This window comes from Sceloporus occidentalis, unplaced genomic scaffold (genome assembly GCF_023333645.1).
Source record: "Sceloporus occidentalis isolate IW3139 unplaced genomic scaffold, rSceOcc1.0.p SCAF_2, whole genome shotgun sequence".
Classification (NCBI taxonomy): Eukaryota; Metazoa; Chordata; class Lepidosauria; order Squamata; family Phrynosomatidae; genus Sceloporus; species Sceloporus occidentalis.
The window spans coordinates 91,652,184-91,676,847 of record NW_028316982.1 but is presented as its reverse complement, the minus strand read 5'-3'; the positions used below and the strand labels follow the sequence as shown (position 1 = coordinate 91,676,847).

At 40.3% G+C, this 24,664-nt stretch overlaps 1 protein-coding gene across 1 annotated transcript in view; it reads right to left on the bottom strand.

Annotated features, from left to right (window-relative positions):
* Positions 1-24,664, bottom strand: part of LOC149318685 (1-phosphatidylinositol 4,5-bisphosphate phosphodiesterase epsilon-1-like) — a 206,843-nt gene that overhangs the window by 23,712 nt on the left and 158,467 nt on the right. The window contains exons 17-27 of the mRNA XM_089510269.1: positions 23,524-23,631; positions 21,382-21,498; positions 20,490-20,648; positions 19,434-19,563; positions 18,170-18,211; positions 17,317-17,441; positions 13,397-13,514; positions 11,402-11,533; positions 8,662-8,955; positions 5,690-5,853; positions 4,050-4,311 (exon numbers count right to left, since the gene is read on the bottom strand). Of these exons, the coding sequence (XP_089366395.1) occupies positions 4,050-4,311; positions 5,690-5,853; positions 8,662-8,955; positions 11,402-11,533; positions 13,397-13,514; positions 17,317-17,441; positions 18,170-18,211; positions 19,434-19,563; positions 20,490-20,648; positions 21,382-21,498; positions 23,524-23,631 (1,651 nt within the window). The remainder of the gene's footprint in view (positions 1-4,049; positions 4,312-5,689; positions 5,854-8,661; positions 8,956-11,401; positions 11,534-13,396; positions 13,515-17,316; positions 17,442-18,169; positions 18,212-19,433; positions 19,564-20,489; positions 20,649-21,381; positions 21,499-23,523; positions 23,632-24,664) is intronic.

Sequence of the window (24,664 nt, the reverse complement as noted above, 5' to 3'; positions counted from 1 at the left end):
ATAGTAAGGGAGTCACAAAGCACAGGAGAAACATAGAATCATAGAGTTGGAAGAGACCCCAAGGGCCATCCAGTCCAACCCCCTGCCATGCAGGAAATCAGAATCAAAGCATGCCCAAAGGAGCATGGGAGGGTTTTTTTTTTTTTTGCAAAGATAGTAAGGGAGTGACAAAGCACAGGAGAAACATAGAATCATAGAGTTGGAAGAGACCCCAAGGGCCATCCAGTCCAACCCCCTGCCATGCAGGAAATCAGAATCAAAGCATCCCCAAAGGAGCATGGGGGGGGGGGTTGCAAAGATAGTAAGGGAGTCACAAAGCACAGGAGAAACATAGAATCATAGAGTTGGAAGAGACCCCAAGGGCCATCCAGTCCAACCCCCTGCCATGCAGGAAATCAGAATCAAAGCATGCCCAAAGGAGCATGGGAGGGTTTTTTTTTTTGCAAAGATAGTAAGGGAGTGACAAAGCACAGGAGAAACATAGAATCATAGAGTTGGAAGAGACCCCAAGGGCCATCCAGTCCAACCCCCTGCCATGCAGGAAATCAGAATCAAAGCATGCCCAAAGGAGCATGGGAGGGTTTTTTTTTTTTTGCAAAGATAGTAAGGGAGTGACAAAGCACAGGAGAAACATAGAATCATAGAGTTGGAAGAGACCCCAAGGGCCATCCAGTCCAACCCCCTGCCATGCAGGAAATCAGAATCAAAGCATGCCCAAAGGAGCATGGGAGGGTTTTTTTTTTTTGCAAAGATAGTAAGGGAGTCACAAAGCACAGGAGAAACATAGAATCATAGAGTTGGAAGAGACCCCAAGGGCCATCCAGTCCAACCCCCTGCCATGCAGGAAATCAGAATCAAAGCATGCCCAAAGGAGCATGGGAGGGTTTTTTTTTTGCAAAGATAGTAAGGGAGTGACAAAGCACAGGAGAAACATAGAATCATAGAGTTGGAAGAGACCCCAAGGGCCATCCAGTCCAACCCCCTGCCATGCAGGAAATCAGAATCAAAGCATGCCCAAAGGAGCATGGGAGGGTTTTTTTTTTTTGCAAAGATAGTAAGGGAGTCACAAAGCACAGGAGAAACATAGAATCATAGAGTTGGAAGAGACCCCAAGGGCCATCCAGTCCAACCCCCTGCCATGCAGGAAATCAGAATCAAAGCATGCCCAAAGGAGCATGGGAGGGTTTTTTTTTTGCAAAGATAGTAAGGGAGTGACAAAGCACAGGAGAAACATAGAATCATAGAGTTGGAAGAGACCCCAAGGGCCATCCAGTCCAACCCCCTGCCATGCAGGAAATCAGAATCAAAGCATGCCCAAAGGAGCATGGGAGGGTTTTTTTTTTTTGCAAAGATAGTAAGGGAGTCACAAAGCACAGGAGAAACATAGAATCATAGAGTTGGAAGAGACCCCAAGGGCCATCCAGTCCAACCCCCTGCCATGCAGGAAATCAGAATCAAAGCATGCCCAAAGGAGCATGGGAGGGTTTTTTTTTTTGCAAAGATAGTAAGGGAGTGACAAAGCACAGGAGAAACATAGAATCATAGAGTTGGAAGAGACCCCAAGGGCCATCCAGTCCAACCCCCTGCCATGCAGGAAATCAGAATCAAAGCATCCCCAAAGGAGCATGGGGGGGGGGTTGCAAAGATAGTAAGGGAGTCACAAAGCACAGGAGAAACATAGAATCATAGAGTTGGAAGAGACCCCAAGGGCCATCCAGTCCAACCCCCTGCCATGCAGGAAATCAGAATCAAAGCATCCCCAAAGGAGCATGGGAGGGGTTTTTTTTTGCAAAGATAGTAAGGGAGTCACAAAGCACAGGAGAAACATAGAATCATAGAGTTGGAAGAGACCCCAAGGGCCATCCAGTCCAACCCCCTGCCATGCAGGAAATCAGAATCGAAGCATCCCCAAAGGAGCATGGGGGGGGGGGGGGGTTGCAAAGATAGTAAGGGAGTCACAAAGCACAGGAGAAACATAGAATCATAGAGTTGGAAGAGACCCCAAGGGCCATCCAGTCCAACCCCCTGCCATGCAGGAAATCAGAATCAAAGCATCCCCAAAGGAGCATGGGGGGGGGGGGGGTTGCAAAGATAGTAAGGGAGTCACAAAGCACAGGAGAAACATAGAATCATAGAGTTGGAAGAGACCCCAAGGGCCATCCAGTCCAACCCCCTGCCATGCAGGAAATCAGAATCAAAGCATCCCCAAAGGAGCATGGGGGGGGGGTTGCAAAGATAGTAAGGGAGTCACAAAGCACAGGAGAAACATAGAATCATAGAGTTGGAAGAGACCCCAAGGGCCATCCAGTCCAACCCCCTGCCATGCAGGAAATCAGAATCAAAGCATCCCCAAAGGAGCATGGGGGGGGGGGTTGCAAAGATAGTAAGGGAGTGACAAAGCACAGGAGAAACATAGAATCATAGAGTTGGAAGAGACCCCAAGGGCCATCCAGTCCAACCCCCTGCCATGCAGGAAATCAGAATCAAAGCATGCCCAAAGGAGCATGGGAGGGTTTTTTTTTTGCAAAGATAGTAAGGGAGTCACAAAGCACAGGAGAAACATAGAATCATAGAGTTGGAAGAGACCCCAAGGGCCATCCAGTCCAACCCCCTGCCATGCAGGAAATCAGAATCAAAGCATCCCCAAAGGAGCATGGGGGGGGGGGTTGCAAAGATAGTAAGGGAGTGACAAAGCACAGGAGAAACATAGAATCATAGAGTTGGAAGAGACCCCAAGGGCCATCCAGTCCAACCCCCTGCCATGCAGGAAATCAGAATCAAAGCATGCCCAAAGGAGCATGGGGGGGGGGTTTGCAAAGATAGTAAGGGAGTGACAAAGCACAGGAGAAACATAGAATCATAGAGTTGGAAGAGACCCCAAGGGCCATCCAGTCCAACCCCCTGCCATGCAGGAAATCAGAATCAAAGCATCCCCAAAGGAGCATGGGGGGGGGGGTTGCAAAGATAGTAAGGGAGTGACAAAGCACAGGAGAAACATAGAATCATAGAGTTGGAAGAGACCCCAAGGGCCATCCAGTCCAACCCCCTGCCATGCAGGAAATCAGAATCAAAGCATGCCCAAAGGAGCATGGGGGGGGGGGGGTTGCAAAGATAGTAAGGGAGTCACAAAGCATAGGAGAAACATAGAATCATAGAGTTGGAAGAGACCCCAAGGGCCATCCAGTCCAACCCCCTGCCATGCAGGAAATCAGAATCAAAGCATCCCCAAAGGAGCATGGGGGGGGTTGCAAAGATAGTAAGGGAGAGTAAATCACAGTCACCAAGCAGAGGAAAATACATGCACCAACCAACCTCTTCAGTGGCTCGCTCCGGCTGCCTGGCTGGCTGGCTGCCTTACTTTTGCTTTCCTTTTCTCTGCCGCCTCCTCCTTTCCCTCCCCTCCACACTCTTTTATTCATAGAGGGAGGCGGAGGGAGGAGGGCAGAGCTAGGAAAACGGAGCCAGGAGGGCCAAGGGCAGAGAGAGAAGGGAGGAGGGCGGAGCCCATTCGGAGGGCTGGCGCGGCCCTGCAGCCCTGGAACAGGGCTGCAGCAAGCGCCCCGGGCCTCCTAGAGGGGCGCCGCCATTTTGAAAAACAAAATGGCGGCCGGAGCGGCGCCAATCGGCGGCGCAATCGGCGGCAGGGGCGAGCGAGGGCCAGGCCTAGAGGCTTCGCGGGCCGCATCCGGCCCGCGGGCCGCACGTTGCCGATGCCTGCCCTTAAGTGTACATTGTTCTTAAAAATATCTCACAAAGAGCCAGTGTATTAAATACATTACAGAAGTACAGAAGATGTGTGGGTATAATAATCTGTAAAAAGCACCTTTTCATACTGCCAGACACTGGTAAAAGTAATGCATGATTGGACACCACCATAGCTCTTTCTCAGCCACCGGAAGCGGAACTGGAGCAAGGCAGGAAAACACTGAGCACAATATACTACACATTAATAACAGTCACAACAGTAGCCATGCTTCCTTTGCTCTGTATGATTAGTTTCTAAATACTCAGCAGCATAGTCCAAGCAATATATAAAACCTTCATTTTACCTCTCTTTAGAGCCTTCAGTGAGATAATTCTTTGAGCCATTACAGTTGAAGAGTTGTTTTCAACAACTGCAAAGCGAAGGAATACTAGATCCTCAAAGTGAATCCGGAAGAGGAACTGTTCATTCCACATGGGATTGAGAGTGTTGCGATGAATGGGTTTAGTGCGGAAATGGCAGCTATCCAGAGGCATGCCAAGCACATCCACTTCAATGCATGGACTTCCCGTGCTGTTGCTTGGACAAACATTCTGCCCAGACACAATCTGAAACACAAAACATGTAGCGTGATAACCCAGTGGGTTTTAAAACAAATTCTCCTTCTCAAGCAGAAGATTACTCATGCCTCCAAGAACAAATTAATTAATTTAATAGATGATTTCAGAAGTACTGGCTGACTCTTACCTGAAATGCTTGGGACCAGAAGTGTTTGGCATTTTGGAATTTCTTTTGGATTTTGGAATACCTGTACAGTATCTGTACAGGAGATGGGATGAAAATCTAAACACAAAATTAATTTATGTTTCATATACAGTTGCCCCTCTGTTTACGTGGACTTCAGATCTGCGACCCTTGCTTATTCACAAGGAGCAAACAGAAGAGGTTACAATGGGGCGTCACAGCCGCTCGCTCCCATTCAAGCCTATGGGGCTTGAATATGTGTGAATTTCCATTTTCATGGGGTGTGTGTGTCTGGAACGGATCCCTCGTGAAAATGCAGGGCTGACTGTACAACTTATACACCTAGTCTGAAGGTAATTTTTATAAGTAATGCTTTTAATAATTTTGCATATGAAACAGAATTTGTGTACATTGAAAATCAGAAAGCAAAGGTGTCATTATCTCAGCCACCCATGAATAAAGTTTTGGGTTTTGGAATGTTTCAGATTTTGGAATTCTGGATAAGGGAATCTCAGCTTGTATCACCATAACTATGCTCCCCAACTTCTTAGGGGTTGCAGCCAGGTGGGTTGAGTAGGTGTCATCTTCTCTGGCAGGCTTTCTCCTTCCCAGAAGACCATGTGGTTTTCCCAGGACTTTGGGAAGGAAAAACCAGCCAAACCAACTGTTGGTTGTGGGTTCGGCAGCAACAAGTAGTAGCACATTTATATAGAAACAGAATTGAAACAGTGCTACTTGCTTATTTTGATACAGAAGAGCAGCTCTTTCTGGGCAACCACCCAAGTGGAAAACTTCCATTTGGTTTGACGCCAGATGTCCCTTTCTCCAACCACATCAAATTCAAAAGATTTATGCCTGAAACCTGTTTGTGTATGTGCATCAAATAAAAGCAGAAGGCTTTGTAGCAGTTCTCTACCATTTACCTCTTTGCTCCTATCTGTAATTGTACCAGTCTTTTTAGAAATAATCAAGAAGCATCACTTGCCAAAATTTAACCCAAATTCCATAGTGTGTGAGCATTAGTAACATATTAAAATTACTTACAGACAACCTGTTATTGTAAAATATAACAAAGCAGTTTACAATGGGAAAATGTATTAAAGGTAATAACAAAACATAAAATACAGCATCCGGAGTACAGTAAAAATTTAGTGCCCAGGAATACTTAAATGACTTCCTTCTGGTTTGTCCAAAAATGTATTACTTGCTTTATAATAAAATATGTTATTAGGAGTCACTTACTGTTAATGAATAAATAGCTGGTTCCATATTGTCCAGATCTCTTTCTAAAGGACAAAAATGTTGATACATTGGGCAGTTCTTGTCCCACAAGACAGGTGGTTTCAGAATGTATCCACAGCCACCATTTGATTCAAACATTGCTGCATTCAGGTGCAGGGGAAGATCTGCAGGTAAAAAGCATTTAAATATTAAAATTCTTAAGACCTGAAAAGAAGACAATTCATTATTTTTATTTAAAATGGTTATTTCTTCTCAGTTTTTCTTAATATTTATTTCATAACATACAATGGCACCTGCAAAATAACAAATACAACTGCTCAACTGATCATAGCTCTGAAGTAATGGACACTTTCAGCTCAGTTCTAATAAAGCCCACACTTTTTCATTGAGCCAAATAATCTCTTGACCTTTAAAGGATTAAAACAGCAAAACTGAAATAATTGGGCCCATATTTCTTAGCAGTCTAGACAGAGTTATATTTATCACACAAATGCGTGCAACACATCCTTACACAAAGTACAGAAACAGTCAATTGAACTATCTACTTTAAAGGAGCTTATCTGCATTTAAGTGGATTTTGTTTCAGCAAGAGATTGGCTTAAACATAAAGGGCATTCAAATTTTAACTAGTTTATCAAATGCACTCTATCATAAATTATTACAGTACATAGGGTGTGTAAAAATTCCCAGCTGTATATGTGGCTGAAAAAGAAAAAGATATTTCAAGGCAATACTAAATGCAATTGAATTACAGTAATTGAAGATATGAGATATGAAGCTGCTCACATTATGCCAGATGAGGCCACTGGTCCATCTAGAGTGATACAATGTACTCTGACTGGCACTGACTGTCCAGGTCTGCAGGATTAAATATTTCCCACTGCCATCTACCTGCAGCTTGATATTTCTTAACTGGAAATGTCCAATATTGAATTTGTCACCACATGCATTCTAGACCTCTAACAACCCTGGCAGAGATTTAGTACTGGTCTAAACTATATTTAGGCATTCAACAATATTTGTTTGTTTGCTTTCTGCCTTGCACCCACCAGGACTTCCAAAAATACTTTTTTAAAAAAGTGAAAAAACACTTGGAAACCTAACAATAAAGTTAAAAATACAGCACACAGAATTATTAGCAAAACAGTTATCTAAATGTATGAGTGAACTACACTAGCTCATAGGAAAAGTGACAAGTGTCAAGTGAAAAACTTTCTTTATGTGTGGAGGCTCTTCATGTTTAGCCAGAACTCTGTGAAATCAGGTCAGAATCACATGGAGCACCTCCACCTATAAAGAGCTCTCCTTTTCTTAGTGGTGTCGCTAGCCTTGGTGTCACCCAGTATGGAGGGCTGCTGGGGGGTTGACAGAGGGGGAGGCCTAACCCACCGCCTCCTGCTGACTCATTTACCTGCTTTCAATCCTTATAAGAGCTGCTGTACCCCAAGTGACGGTGGCAGTGACAGACTCCCCAACTTCCCCTCCACTGATGCTGCCTCACCCATTTGCCTGATTGCCCCAGGTGGCCAGGCAAGTGGGTAATGGGAGGGGACAAAAGGGACGTGCTCATCCCTTCTCCTCCTCCATTGCCTCAGCTTCATTCTTGGGGAGGGAGCCAGGCTAGTAGAGCAGCCTGGAGGGATGCACTTGCCCCTCCTACCCTCCGCTAGCTTCTCAGAGGCAGCAGGAGGGCATGTGCTCGCTTGCCCCTTCCCTCCTGCTTTCTCTCCTGCCTGTCCCCCCTTCCCAGCCACCCGTTGCCTAGCCAGACCCAGAAAGGGCTGCTCGGTACTCTCCATGCTCCCATTATCATGCCCCATTTGCTCACCCACTTGCCTGGCCAGGACTGCCAAGAGCTGGCTGGGGGGCGGGGGGGGGGCGCTAGCAAGTGAGATTGTGGGAGGGATGGAAGGAGTGTGTGCTGCTTCTTCTCTACACTGGCTTCCTCCACATGGAAAGCATCAAAGCAGTGGAGAAGAAAAGGCAGGCACTGGGGAGCACCAGTGTGCACACATACACACACTCCTCTGAAGTGTCACCCGGTGTGGTCTGCCACTACCTCTTCAGACTTTTCACTTTTTAGTGAACAAAGCCGAGATGAAAGAGCAGGACTAGCACATCCTCAAAGGTTTAGTTAGTCCCCTTACAGAATGCCTAATTAGAGTGCTCAAATGACAAAGACAACATTACTAATATCCATCTCTCTGCTACACTTCTGCACAGCTTGGAAAATGTACTTTTTACAACTGCAGCTTCAAGAAACCCATCTTGGTTGAAAAATTCTGGAAGCTGTAGTCCAAGATGATGATGATGATGATGTGAAGTTGAAGGCTTTCAGGGCCGGCATCCATGGTTTTTTGTGGATTTTTTGGGCTATGTGGCCATGTTCTAGAAAATTTTCTAGAACATGGCCACATAGCCCGAAAAACCCACAAAAAACAATGATGATGATGATAGCCAAGTTCTGTTATGTGACTGAAACATGATGAGGCAGGGCAAGAAGTATTAAACATGGAGCATTGTACACACACAAGATCTTATTTGAACTGGATCTGCTATCCATATGCAGGCAACATTTCATGCTCTGCAAATACTTGATCACTCATATTGCTTTTTCCTGACATGACTAACAACGAAGTGCTAATATCTAAAAACTGGAGTGCTCTACTTTTCCCCTGTTCTATGCATCTTTCCAAATCCCAAACGTGTTTGTTTAGTGATAAGAAATGCTGGCTGCAATTGATGATACCTTACTGATTTTGTATGGAAAGCTTATTTTCAGTGACATTCCTTGGGGACAGGTCCATCTTTATTATTGTTCATCTTGATAGTTTATGATAGTTTTAACTACATTAATGATGGAAGTATAACCATGCAAAATGTAATTAAAAAATAATTTATTTTGTGACGTGATGTCCAAAGTGGACACATAGAAGACGCCCATTAAACTACTAAATAATTAGTGTCCATACCATCAGTTTGGTAGTTCAGTGCCACTAGTTGTACCCCATGAAGCCAGAAGAGAAGCGGATGAGGATTGGATGAGTCAATCCGTGTAGCAGCTGGGTATGTTCTCAGCAGCTGGCAAGTGGTATGCTGTATCAGCTTCTGAGAATATCGCCTGCATAAGCGCTTGGCAGCATTTTCATTCAAAGAGGAGATATGGTAACATCTAGGAGTCCTTATTATAGAACTGAGAGAAGTTGTAGTGCTAAAAGCAGGAGAACAAGCTTCTTCCCAACTTTGCCGTGCACTGTCAAAGGCACCTAGAAAATGAATTATATTTTCATGTTATATATGCAGAATTCTGTTGCATCTTCCCATCTTCCATTCATTTATACAACACATTAAAAAGAAATGAATACAAGATTATCAAATTGTTAAATGCATGATTATCAAGAAGTACGTGATTTCCACAAAGCCACTGTTAAAAAACACATCAATAGTATGCTTCTTCAGAAGAGGGAAATTCTGCAAGGCACTCATCAAAAACATTCTACAGCAGCCCCTCTCAATTTGCAGGAATCTGTTCCACTCTCCCCCCATGAAAATGGCGACTCACAAATATTCAAGTCCCATTGAAAGTAATGACATGTGCGCCGGAGGCGCACACTACCATTTTGTCCTTCCCTGCTTGTCCGTCCTGAGAAGAGTGAGACTGGACTCCAAGTCTGCGAAAAGGGAGGGATAACTGTAGTTTCTTCCTGGTTTCCTTCCCTGAAGGAAATTCTATTAATCTGTATTTCAGACTTTTTTTTAAAAAAAGGCATTGTGTTGGTATACAGACCAAGTCATGCACAGAGTAACTCCTCTGAAAACAGAGGGACAGGCAAGTAATGGCTAAGTTCATACACTCTTGACTTGAATGGTCTACTCTAAAATATGACAAAGTCTGAATCTATACAGTCATGTTTTCATTCCTCCTGCATTAACTGTTATGGAGGATAGGAGGAGGAGGTAACTATCTTTTTACAGCATGACAGAAAGGCATATGATGCAGCAATTTTGCAGGAACTAAAGAAGTCTGTATCTAAGTCAGTGTGCAGATATGTATTGCTGTCCTGAGCTCCATGATGGAAGCAAATTTATTAGGTTTTTTAAAAAAAACAGTGCATGGATATGCAAATATTTCAGCAAAGCAACAGAGAATGGAAAATACGACTAAATCCAATTTAATTCTGACTTAAGAATAAACCAGCTGTGATCAGTGGAGGAACTGAAATTAGCCATGATTAGTAGCCATTAATTTCAGAGGGTCTATGCTACATAAAACTAACATTGGATGTAGCCCTCACTGCAGACATAAAACCCAGTGTAGGTCAGAGCTTGGAAGTGTTGCTGTTTGTACTACAAATCACCAAATTCCCCAGCCATTGGCCAATCCAACTGGATATACTGGGACTAGCTGGCCACAAAAGTAACTTTTCCAAGTTGAGTGTAGATGCAATGCTGGGAATCTCATACTACAGATCAAGAAAATAGAAATAGTTTGTAGGATTATATACTTCCTTTTTCTCTGCATCTTTTCTTTGAATCAAACCAATTACTTTCTGTTTGCCTTATCCACCATTTAACCAGGTTGAAAAGTTACTTTGTGCTGGTGGAGACACAGAGTAAGAAAAAATTATTGTATAAACTCAACTATATGTCAACCTCATGCATAAGTTGAGGGCAAGTTTTGGGGCCAAAATTAGGGATTTTGTCATGACCCGTGGATAAGTCGAGGGAAGCTCCTTCAGTGTGTGTATGTGTGCATGTGGCAAGAGAGACTCTAATTGAGGATTTCTGCTTCATCCTTTCAGCTTTCATTTCATCCTTCACTCCTCAGGGAATGGGTGGGAGAGAGATTCTGTTTGTTTGTTTAAAAGCAACCAATCACCCAGGACTCTTTCTGCTTGGCGCAAGAGAGCAATAAACTGCTTGGCCAACTGCATGAGGAAATCTGAAAGAGCTGCTAACACATTACCATAATGACCCGTAAATAAGTTGACCTGGGATTTTGGGGTCAATTTTTGGGCATAAACTTTTCATCTTATAGATGAGTATATACGGTAATGGTAGATGGAATATAGGAATCAACAATCCACTACCAATTTTTTAACCACAGTTAGGACGTTGGCAGAATTATGTCCACCTTGGGTCTTCAGTATAAAATGTTGCCTCTTTTTTGGCAATTAATATTATATTGCTCTTGCAAATCAATTTTGAAGATATAACTGGAAAGTATTTTCATTTTATCATTCCCTTTATTGAAAAACTAAAAAGTCTTGTAAGTGAAAAAGGAAGACATTTGTCTACATTTGTTCATCTTCCTTCTCAACTAACATCTTCCCAGGATTAAATAAAAATATTAACCCTCCACCAAAATCACAGGGTTGTTTTGTTTTTTGAAGTGCACACACACCTTGAACATATAAACCATTCTCATCAGAAATAAAATGTTTGGCATAAAATGTGGCTTTCCAATGAATAAAATGATTGAATTTATATTTCTAGTAATCAAACACAGTTTCAACAGTTCATTACTTTACAGTAGATCCATTATTTGTAATGAAATCATTGTGATGGTTGCACTGCTAATGGAAAATTATTCCAAACTTTGCACGCTGTGCGTGCGGAGCAATGTGTTTGATCTTTAACTAGCAGGTCTGGTATACGTGTTAGATTATATAGCCATTCCCTGTGATTGGTAAGAGAAGATCCTGATTTTACCTTTTCCAGATGCTTTGGCAAGCATTGCTGGCTCCCCTGGGCTCAGCCTCCCAGGATTGTTGCCAAAAATGGACTTCCTGCTCTTTCTTTCCTTCCCTCTGCTAGAGCCAGTTGGATTTAGAGTTGACAGGCCTATTTTCATTGGGGGAGGGAAGGAAACACACATAATGAATGGACTCAAAAACATGAGCAATAGGCAGGATTTTCTAGGTCCTTTTTCACAGTTTATTTCAAAAAATTAATATTCTCATACTAATGTCTTATGCTGGAAAACTACATACCAGACTGTACCAGAAGTGCAGATATCATGCCAAACAATATTTTCTTTGCTAATGTGTTGAAAGTATGAGACCAGGTCTGCATCTGCACTTCAGAAATAATGCAACTGACACCGCTTAAACTACCATGGCTCGATGCTATGGAATTCTGGGATTTTTCATTTTGTAAAATATTTAGCCTTCTCTGTCAGAGAACTCTGGTGCCCCACCAAACTACGAATCCCAGAATTTCATAACATTGAGCCATGGCAGTTAAAGCAATATTAAACTGTATTATTTCTGCAGTGCAGATACAGCCTAGATTAAGGCAGTGAAACACTTTGCCTTGAAATCTAACTTCAAAGAGCAGAATATCATTAAGCTAACCAGAGTTTTAAAATCTTCTTTCCACTACTGTCCCTTGAATCCCATGTAAAGCTACTCCTGGTAGCTGTGAGATTCTCTAGAACAATGGGATGAAGAAATTAGTAAAAATTCAACCTCCCTCATCATCACTTTACAAAAACAGAAATACCTTTCCATACCCATGACAGCAACTCTGGCCCCAAATGCATGCTAATTGCAACTGTAAGCAGATTTATTTATATTGCTAAGTTAGTGATGAATTCCCAGCTCTTTTTTATCCATATAATGTCCTGACCATTCTTAGTCACAATTTTAAAAGCAACTGCATGGGGACATGTTTGTACGAAAAAGACAGTATGCTGATATAGTCGGCAGCAAAGTCTGTTTATAAAAAGGGGCATACATTTATCAGAAGATTAGGCCCTCTGACCAAAGGAAACTTACAAAAATGCATAAGGGTAGAACAATGATCACAACAAGCTATATAACAATCTATATACACTGGTGCCTCGGGTTACGAAATTAATTCGTTCCGCCATTCCTTTCGTAACCCGAAAATTTCGTAACCCGAAAGCACTGGAAAGCCTATAGCTGCACTTTGCAGCATTTGAATTTCGCGCCGAAATGAATTTCGTAACCCGAAAAATATTTCGTAACCCGAAACAGTTTTTGCCAATCCAACTTTTTCGTATCCCGGAAATTTCGTAACCCGATCATTTCGTATCCCGAGGCACCAGTGTACAGCATTTCACTACAACAAAACAAATAATATAACCTTCATCCCTCTATGCTACAAAATTAAACCCTCCATCTTTTTCTCTAATACTTCTGCAAATCAATGTTTCATTCTTGCTCTGGGCCATTTTCCTTCTACAACCGACCCATTATAGAATGGCTGATGGCCCAGTCTCCACATGTTGTCTATTCTTACTCCATTCCAATTTCCTGCTTCTGCTTCTGCTCCTACTCCAATCTAATCACACTCTTCTAGTTCCTCTATTGGACAGTAGCCAATCTTTACTGAAAAGATTAGTTGTCTGTGTGGATGTGTGTGTGTTTGAGAGAGAGATAGAGAGAGATGGAACAGGGAGTAAAGAAGCAAATATATGCATGGAAAGAATGCATCTGGCAAGTGAAGAGAAAGGATCAGTGAGGACTCACTTTTGAGAAAGGAATCTGATCTGCCTTATTTCCCACAGAATAAAAATTCTTTATTACAAGGCTGGCATCTCAGGGGTGGAGAGGGGGTAGGTTAGATTCTCAAAGCCAAAATTTGTTCTTACCTGCCATGCAATGGGAGATTAGCCAGGTTTTTATAAATACTTATTTCAAACCAAATAACAACCACTAGCAATCTGGATAATATACTTACCAGGGAATTTCACAGCTTGACAGTAGATGACGAGATCTGACAGTTCAGGTGCTATTTGTCTACTTTCTTTTTTATTTTGAGATAGATAAAATTCTTCATCTAATTCCATGTCATAAACCTGTTATCAATTCAAGTCATAAAATGATTTCAGCATAATTAATATATGTCCATGGTGCAGGTTAACATGTATATTTGAATGCATATTTACAAACACAACCTTTTATCATTTCTTTCCCTTGGTTTCTCACTTGCCATTTTACCAACCAGAATGGTTGCAATTAGAGGCAGGGTGCAATCGGAAAGTAGGACAAGAGAAGCAGTGCAATTGTGCAGTCTGAGTGGATTTCTCTCACACTGCCATCCTCACATGGTTTCCTCCAAATAAGGCAAAATATTGGTACTTTTCCATTTGAGTAACTAAATATTATTTCTTGTGAAGACATTGTGCCTAGGGCTAAAAAACAAACTAGTAAGGCATTTAAATAAGGCCTCTATTAAAATAATGTAATTTAATCTGTGTATTTAAGACACATTGGCTGGAATCCTCTATGACAGTTATGAATGCATAACATACTTATGCAGTGCTAACTGTTACATATTCATGATTCCTGCACAGTCCCTAGTTTAGGGGCTATGTAGGGACAATGAAAGCCACCCAATCCCCATTTATCAGGTTACAGCCACAGTGACTGGCAAGAGTCTGCTCCTCTCTCAATTGGGAAGCAGCTGACTGATGTTCCTCGCTCCACTCATGCGAGCAATCTCCAAAGGGATTGCAACAGGGGGCTTGTTTCTGCCTGTTACACAGGAGGTTACTGGTGGCACCACCAGTCTGTTGCTTTCTGATTGTATAACAAAAAAGTGGACAGCCAGCAGCAGTTAAGAAATGCAGGATTTCTTATTGGCAGAAATAATGGAAGTCTAAAGACATGGTCACAGTGTTGCTCTATATGGTGGGAACATTAAACCGTGTTGTAGAAATAGCAGCTAAAGACAGGCAAAATCTACTCAATCAGTTTATTATTGTACAAGCTATTGTAGGCAAGAGTACATCATATGGTTCCAGCTATAGAGAAGGCAAAGGCATGGTTGGCAAGGTGAGTGAAACCTTTTTTTAGGAAGTCAAAATTAGTATGACTACTAAGTTACTAAAACAACTGCTGAACACCAAATGAGGGACAATACATTCTTAAATTGAGAGGGATACTTTGATTTAAAATCAGAAGACAAGCAGACGATTGTCAATCAGGCAATCAGTTGATGTCAGTTTGCAAAGACTGACAACAACTAACTCACTCATGTATGGATCAAAAGAGGAAAAACTCCAAGTTTTCCTAGATATAATTCATGATGGAAGAATTTCAAATTAATGTTGCACATCTATACATGCCTATCAATCAATGTTTATTGCTTAGCTCATGGGCTGTCTCAAAATAGCACAAAGCTAAATAGAATTCTATATAAAAACACTATATAAAAGGTTAAATAAAAAGAACATGAAAATGAAATGTATGAGAATATAAATACAACAGACAATGATATATTAAATAGATATAGTAGAGGTAAATTTGTACATCATATTTCTTCATCACCCCTGCAATTTACCCCAATCAGCCCCACATATGAAGATCTCAAACATACTGTTTTGCTTAAATACTGAGCAGTAATGACAGATATTTTTGATTCTTGACCACTCATAAAGTATGTTGTTCTAATATGTGTATCCCAGTGCATTATTCATTTAATATAGGGACCGAGATACAAATCTCTCGCTTGCTGATACAATTTGCACTTAAATAGTATGTATGCTATATTCTCAATTTCATGCTCACTACAGATACAGGTTCGCTCATTATAAGGGATGCCATTAAATCTCTCATCTTTTACCATAGTATCAAACTGGTCAAATCTAGCTCGAGTAAATGCCTCCCTAAGATGTTTTGACATTTGTATTTTTAGTAGTTGGCTATTTGAAAGGTCTGTTTAAATTGGCTCAGCCATTTTAGGTTGCCTACCTTGCTAAGGGTGGCTATATCTTTTTGAGCTATACATGTCTACATGTCTACATACCACTGAGTTCAGTGGGGCTACTCCCAAAGAAGTGGACTGCAGCCTAAGGTCCAAAACACACTCCAGTTTGAGACCGTTTTAACTGCCCTGGCTCAATGCTAGAGAATTCTGGGAACTGTAGTTTTGTGAGTCATTTAGCCTTCTCTATTAGAGAGCTCTGGTGGCACAATAAACTACAATCCCCTGGATACTCCAGCACTAAGGCAGGGAGTTAAAGTGGTCTCAAACTGAACTAGTTCTGCAGTGTGTTTTGGACCTAAAATAACCTTTTTAAGGGCCAATGAATGATGGCGGTAGACCAATGTGATGGCAGTAGGCCAATGTATTAAACATGGATTTGTCTCAATCAAAGAGAAAAAGGGGACACAGCCAATTTTTAATAAGAAAAAGGGCATGCAAAAGGGCACCGCAAAAGCCTCTTTTCATTCCATTCAGACAAGTGTTTTTTCCTCAGTTGAACACACTTTCAGTATCTGAAGAAAAAAGCTGCTGTGGGATGACAGGCCATAAGAAGCACTCTTCACTCACAACTCTTTTTCTGATAAAATAGACCCTCACAATCTCCTGTCTCTACTTGACTGGGGCATATCCCTATTGAACTGCAATGGAGATACAGCTGTATATTAAAGATAGCAATACTTCCATTGCCAATGGATGGCAGAAAACCAAGGACTTTATCACATGTGAGGAAGTTCTCTTAATTTCGAATGAAAAGAAAGTGGGGCCAGAACGCATTCACGTGAATTCGCTAGTTCAGCGGATTTATGTGAATGCGAGCTGCGTTTGAACTGGCTTCCCATTGCCTGAAAATAGCATGCCATTGCCCAAATTTGCATGTGGTAGTCTATCACACAATAATGTGAAAACCCATGATTGTGCTTGGACTGACTTCCCATTGCCCGAATTTGCATATAGTGGGTTATCATGCAATAAAATTAAACCCTATGATTGTGTTCAGATTGCTATTGGATTATACTTCTAATTTCCCTTGTCTGATAAACTCCCAAGGCCTTTGCAACATTGAAGAGCTCTACTACAAAAAGGCCCAGGATGTCTGTAGCTGGCTTTTAAACGACTCCTTTAAGAGTATCAAACATTTCTTAAAAAGAACTCTATATTCTAGGGTTCGATACATGTCATAGATGTGACATTGTTTCAAGCTCAGGCTGTGGTATCCTTGAATCTATTTCCCTATAATGAGGTCTTTCTCTTTTCCTATTGCCTTCTACTTTACCAAGCACTATTATCTTTTTTAATGAGTTACACTGTCTCATGATATGGCCAAAACATCACATCCAAAGTTTGGTAATTTTGGCTTCTAGGGAGAGTTTAAGCTTGATTTGCTCTATGACCGATTTGTCTTTCTGGCAGTCTACTCTTCAGTATCCATAGAATTCTCCTCCAGTGCCACATTTAAAACATTCTTAGTCAATACAATGGCACAAAATAGATATCAATATACAGTGGCCCCCTCATATATGCAGGGGATCCGTTCTGGACTCCCCCCCCCACGTATGTCAAAAATGCATAAAATCAAGCCCCATTTGTTTTAATGGGGGTGTGCCCCTGCGCACACCATTCATTCTTCTGGGGCCTGCCGTCCATGTGACCTTGAGTCCATGTATGTTGAGCTTGCATATGGCATGGGCACACTGTACTAAAAGATTAATTAATGTAAGACACTTTTACTATTCTCTGCAGGCATTTGACAAAGGAACGTCTTGTCTACCAAAGCTGAAGCGACAACAAATGGGCCTGAATGGTTTTCAGTAAATTTATAAAATTCCAATTCTAGATTGCAAGTCATCCTCAGTATGGATGCAAGTTTGGGAGGAAAATATAAGTATTACCTTTCCTTTATTATTGTATATGGTACTATCTGTCTTCTTTATTCTTTTGGCAGTTTCTTCACTGTATTCAAACTGAAGCTTATCAATGGTTAACTTATTCTCAGGTCGATCTTCCAGAATATTATCTGGAAAGTAAACATAATCTGATTGAAGAGTTGAAAAGTTCAAGTCAAACAGATATTTTTGACAAGGCAGCTCTTTTAATTCTGAATAATAACTAAGCCATTTCTTCCTCAATTAGAATGAGAGCATCTAGAGCAGCCTACTGGTTCAAACCAGTGCCTTACGGATATGTTGGACTACAGCTTCCAGAATCACCTAATCAGCATAGTCAAGGGAAATTGTGTGACACACTTGCAAATTATCAAGTTGTTGAAGGCTGTTCTAGCTTATCTTTTTCAGCACAGCAAATATCAATTTCCTTAAGAAGGAAAACAAAGTGATTTCTCAGTTTAAAATTTTGTGGAATAATACACTGCATCAATTCAGTAATTTTAATAGTAATATTTTCTGTTCCAGACTTAGCCCTAACACATAAAGTATTTATTTGAAACTAAGGTGGAGCACAGGGGGAGTGACAAGGAATGGAAGCACTTACTAAAACCTTCCCAATTCAGAACCAAACAAGAAACTATTCATGTATTTTTAATTATCCCACATAACATGTGACTCAATAATCTATTTCACTATAATCAAAGTGTGTAAATAAGAAACTAGTATAGCACATGCAAATATTGTGATTTCCAAAAGAAAGTAATGTGAAAGAATGCATTCTAAATATGCATTATAAGATGTTTGGAAATGCAGTGCAGAAATTCATGCAGTTACGATGCTTGACCAAATGGCCTTTTACCTTCCTGGCTGTTAGGAGCAGGAGAAGCATTAAGGACATCAGCTACAGGAGAACAGAGTCAGAAAGGGAATAAGAGTAAAGGAAATTAAGAAATAAAGGCAGAGAAATAAAAATTACATTAAGACTATGTTGTCAAACTATCAACTTGTCACAAACATTTGCAGAATTGCTTCAGGGAAACAACTCTGGAAATGCTATTAGAAAAGAAAGAAGTCAGATTTCATAGAAGCCAATTGATTCCAGATTATTTTAATGCTCTGCTGACTTTATAGCATGAATACTTAGAAAACCTATACAAAGAAAGTAATCAGATATTAAGGATCCTCTAAATCAGACAAATACTGTATAATATTAACAGTTACAAACTTAATGCACATATGATGTGGTATTACAGCTTTACTACAGTGATCCACTGGGCACTTTTTATTATGCAAGAAATTACCCAATAAAACATTAAAGTGTGTCTTGCTATTTTATCTTTTGCATTGTGCTTTCTAATGTTTCCAGTTAAATCACATTCTGGCTATCAGCTCTATCAGGTAGGAAATGTGCAGTATTTTCCTGAACACTATGAAACATGCATCCTGAACAGAATGTTTTAATCTATGCTACTAATTAAACTCTCTGACCAGCTAAGTCTTTAGAAAAAACAGAAGCTGTTTTGTTTTGCTAGAACACAACTCAAAGTGGGAGTAGTAAGCACAGCTGTAGATCAGTTAAAATTTATATATAATTTCATTTCTGTGCAGATATTGCATCAACCAATCAATCATCTTATGCAGTAAATCTGAAACAATGGCTGCATTTCCAAATTATGTTAACAGTTTATCTATTCTATCACTCTTGCTTTTTAAGAATATCCTCAGCCACATAACTATTAATGCTGAATCGTATTCTTTATTGTTATTTATTAGATGGGGCAACTACCAGGGAGTGGTGGCTATATTTCCTCTTCTTGGCTTTGGAAGGAACTGTCCCTCCTTCTACTATCCCTCCCACAACTTTGGATTTTTTAAAAAAAAAAACAGGTTGCTCTCAGGGGCAGAAATTTCACCACATATTTGGGTCTCCTGGACTGGTCTAGACACAAGAGAGGACTTATTAAAACCAGAAAGTAACCCAGAAGTAAACTTCCATACTTAAATGTGTGTGTGGGGTGGTGGTGGTCATTTTGTTTGGTTTGGGAAGAAATTCTAAATATACATGGCAGAAACAGTGCCATAAATCTCAACAATGTAATATTAAATTAAGTACATTTGCTTACCATCAGAAAGAGACTCATAGTCATAGTCATATTCATCTTCTTCATCCTCCTCTTCTTCATTTGTAGTGGAAAGGTTCCCCATGTTACTACCATTACTTGCTTGAGCTTGCATATACGCCAGCTGATGAGCCTACAGCACGAAAACAAAATTCAAAATCGCAATGGAAAATTCATTTATAATATACCATAATGTTCACAAACTTTGTTTAGCTCCACCACTGAGCTATGCACCTTTCCAAGAAGCGGTAGGCTTTTCCTTGAAGAAATCACATCCATGTTCCAGGAACAAGCATCAATACCATCTCTTATTTGTCACTGGGTTGCTCTTTCCCACTGAGCAACTAAGCAGGCCATGATATGGGAGTTAGTATGAATGATTTCTCAGTTATTTCTCCTCCACCATTCCCTCCTTGCAACCTTATGATCATGGGGTTGTGAAAACAGATTGCTAAAAGGGTCAAACCGTTTGGGCAAGTTTGGCAGAGCAGTTATGAAGATCCAAACGCCTTCCAAAATGGAGTACGTATGGCCATTTCTGAGAGTGACTATCCTTAGAGATGGAAGTAGGCTTACTTTCTTTATTCCTAAGGAATGTACTGAGAACAGAAGCAAGCAAGTCTAACTGTGCTGGAACAAGGAGTGAAACAAGGAGGGATATTACTTGCTGTACGAACAAATTTTATGCAACTTCAGGTTCTTCTAGGCATTTGATAGGTAACAGGATTATTAATGCTATGGATCTATCAGTTTATGCTCTGTCTGTATGTATGTACAAATAATGCAAGGAGAACATCTATACATAACCATATATTATACATTATATTAAAGACACAGAGCCCTGTGAAAATATTCTTCCTTTAGAGGAAGAGGATTGTTATCCCTGTAAACTCTGGATAAGGACAAAAGTACCTGATAACACACTGTATAATACCTGCCAAATGAATGCTATCTTCTCCTGATCGACAACTACACATCGAACCTTCAAAAAAAAAATATTCAGGAGGTCCTAGTAAGTCCTTATTTTCATCCTCAAGCTTTATTATGTAAAGGTCTTACCTTCTGTTTTAATATGTCCACTGGAGTTTGATGTGCTTTGAGCTTTTTATTTTTAAGCAGAATTTTTCTTCTCAGTTGATGGGGTGAAGGCAGCATTGGATCATCAGAAAAGTCAGTCTCAAATAAAAACTTAGTTACAAGCTTATCTCCAAATGTATTCTGCAATATCAACAAGTTGTAAGTTATTAAGATCCTTAATCATACAGTTTGAATAGTATTATTCACACAATTCATTTAATTAAATTGTAGTTTAAGAAGGTATGCTAACCTTCAAGCATGCACACAACCCCATTTAGCTCCCATTTTGCTCCATCCTTCAAGTTAGGAAGGAATAGTCTCTTGTTATGTGCAAATCAATGAACTATCACCAATAGCTTCCAACAACCTATGGTTTAAAACTGCCTTGCAAAGCCTAGTGTTCACTTTATTTCTTGGACAGAATATAATGCAGATTTATGATTAATTACAAGTTCCAGGCCTATGTGCTCACTAGTGGATGAAAAACTAAGCAAAGACACAACATATGGATGCATGACTACATGCAGATCCTACATTGTTGGGGACAATTAGCTTACACTTTATAATCCACTTAGGTAGCGGTATAGAAATGTAGTTACTATTGCTATTGCTAACATACTAAACTGGAATTGGATTGTCCAAATTCAGGCAGTGTCTCTTACAGAGATTAAAGAATATTCAAAAATTTTCTTGTTTTTAAGAAAACTGAGATGCTCAACCACCCTCCAGTGCTTTAGGTGGGTGGGGTGGGGGTGGTGAGTTTAACCTGGAAAAAATCATAAAAAAACTGCAGAAGAAAATTTTGAAATGTGTCATTTTCACATGTAAAGACTGAATAGGGAAAGATTTATATTCCTAGCTTCTTGTAACCTACCTTGAAAATGTCAGCCATTTTCCGCTGCTGAGGTAAGGAACAGTGGTTCTCAATAGATATGATGATTGGCATGTCTGAAGTGATAAAGGCACTACGATCAATAGCTTCAACAACTTCCTGCAAAATTAACCAGAATTACAGTATAACATTCAGAACAGATTTTTTTATCATAGACTATTAAAGGAAACCTACCTTTAGCATGCTTAGTCCAGACAAAAGGAGGAAATACTCCCATAGGTGTAGTGAGACCTTGCTGCTCAAGCCCTATAATCTGCTCCTAACTAGATATGGCACAACATCCCATTTGATGACCCACCATGGAATAATGAGACCAGGCACAAGACACTGGGTTAAAAAGAGGCCTCTTTATTGACCTAATTAATGACATTTACAATCCTGGAAGACCACAAGATGCAGGCTCAGCTGGGGCTAGGTGTCTTCCCCCTACTATCCCCCAGCCTTTCCTGACACAAGGTGCAGTCCAGTTTTCTGAGTTGCTCCCTGGCCAGTCATCTGCTGGAAGGTAGACCAAGCTGCCACCCAAGCCATATAACTTTAGGAGTGGGAACAAAGCCCCAGATCCACTTCATGGGCAGAGTCCTTCCTCATCTCCAGGCCATGGAACCCTGGCAAGGTGGTTCTGGAGCAATATCCTACACCCAAAGGGAATGCCATGGTGTCCCCTATAACTCTTCCCTTCTCCCCCACTAGCTGCCATAGACATCAGACGAGAGACAGGAATTTATCAATATCTGGGTAACATCTGATTTAGGTCACCCTAATGTGTTGCATATGAGACTGCCTTTGAAGACTGATTGAAAAATTCACTTGGTACAAATCTACTTAGTATAAAGCAGAGTGGCTAGATTACTAACTGATAATAGTTGTATAGCTTATATCTCATCAATCTGGAAACAAAGTGCACTGCCATTGGATCCATGGAACTCACTTATACAATGGCGGCTCCGACTCACTGGAATGCACTCCCGGAGGAGATTTGATCCAGCTGTACACTGGAAGCCTTCAAGAAGGCGGTAAAAACTCATCTCTTCCAGTTAGCATACCCTCCCGATCCTGTGTAAGAAAGTATTCCCCAACCAGATTGGACCACTACCCATAATTGATATCCCGATTATCCTAGTTGTATTGTTTTTAAAATTGAATGTTTACAATTGTTTTTATAACTATTTTTAATATTGTATTTGACATGTGTAATAGAGTTTTATCGCATTGTATGTACACCGCTTTGATCTGGAGGAAAAGGGGTATAAAAATAAAAGCTTTATTATTATTTTATATTATTATTTACTATCTAACTTCAGAATGCAGCATTTTCTTTTAAGATTGGGACCAAGACAGTTTAAATATTATTTCTCCAGCATATGCCTATCTGCATATTAACATCATTCTCAAAGGCAATTCTGTCTATGTGTTCCCACACCATCCAATCACCACTGAGAGGAACTCTTTGACTGCTTTCCTCAGAGAGACTCATCCAGACCCAAATCTGGTATTGTTTCAGTGACTGCTGACAATATTTCTATTTGACAATGGTTTTATATTTTGTGAATTTTTGTGAACTGTTCACTTTTTTATTGTTTCAGAGTAACAGTGCTATGGCATTGTTGTTTCTTACTGATTTTATGCTAATATTGTAGTATAATATTACAGGTTGAGTCTCCTTTATCTGAAATGCTTGGGACCAGAACAGTTTGGATTTTGGAGTTTTTCAGATTTTGGAATATTTGCATATACACAATGAGATATCTTGGAGATGGGACCCATTTCTAACCATGAAATTCATTTATGTGTCATATACACCTTACACACATAGTAATTTTATACATTATATTTTTTTAAAAATTGTGCATGAAACAAAATTTGTGTATACTGAACCAGAGATTGTCACTATCTCTGATACTCATTTGGACACTTTGGATTTGAAACATTTCAGAATTCTGGATAAGGCAGATTCAATCTGTATAATATTATACCTTATGTTTTTAATTAGTATCAGCTGTTTTAAAAGTCTTTTGACTTAAGTGTGCTAGGAAGTCCTAGTAATTGATAAATGGTATGATTATTAATAGCTTACCTTTTTTTTTTTACTGAAGAAGATAATATTAGAAAAATGCCACATACCTTAAAAGGAATTTTAGTAGTAAGAGTATGCCCATGATAAATTACTGGCATTCCATCATCACCATCCCAGCAGTCTAGTTCAACACTCCTACACCCTTGCAACAGAACCTGAAACAAAGAACAACACAGTACAGCATTTCCTCCATAGATGTTGTAAATATGGGAGGATTTTACAAGATGGAAGATAACATATCTGGACTCCCTGTAAAATTCTGTGAATGAGGAAGGGAGATTAGATGATAAAAGCCTTGAACTACCTTGGATACAATCTGAGGTTTGAAGTTAGAAATATTTCAATAAGCATAATGTAACTGTCCTACAAAAAGGTAGAATATATGCAAGGTACCAGATTATAGGCACATTGCAATTAACAAACCCTCTGACAAAGAAGCTCCTTTTTACGAAGTCTTTTGTTTACCTTGCTGGACCCCTCCCCTTTTCCCTCCTTGTCCTCTGTCTACCTGGAAAAAATTTTTAGTAGCTTTGGCACTGGGTAGATGGTGAAACAGCATTAGAGAAAATCAGGCATTTTGTGTCAGTTATAGTAGTGTGTCTGCAGTAAACAATGCAATAAAGCTTGATCTCACTCTAGTTTTACTCTAGCAGCTCTTGCTGTAGCTGTGTGCCTATAAGAGGCAAGGCGTATTGTAGCTGCCTCAACAATCCCTTACTGAGCATGGATGAACAGCAAAAGAGAGAAGAGGCGATAAAGCAGATGAGCCTGCCTCACAAGCTCTCTGCATAGACCTAAAAGTCTGTAATAGATCTATTCACCAAAATGAAATTACAAGAAAAATAGATGCTGGTGAAAGGAGGAAAATCATATCTGGATACATTTTGGAAGAAACTTTCAAGTGATCTCTAGATGTTTCAAAATGTTTTTGTTTAGTTAGCCAAGGCCATCTTAACGGGCTAGTTCAATTCACATGTGCACGTTGTTAGTTTTGGATAGTAAAGTTTGTAGAAACATGTTGAACTGTTCTTTCTGTAGTGCAGGAGCCATTCTCTATATTTTCTATGGAATTTTTGCCTCCAGTGCAAACTTTTCTGCTAAAGAAGTAATGCCTAAGAACACAAAGCAGCAAACACTTCTTTGCAACCATTTGTATTACACAGGTACATCTTTCAGAAGCCACCACTT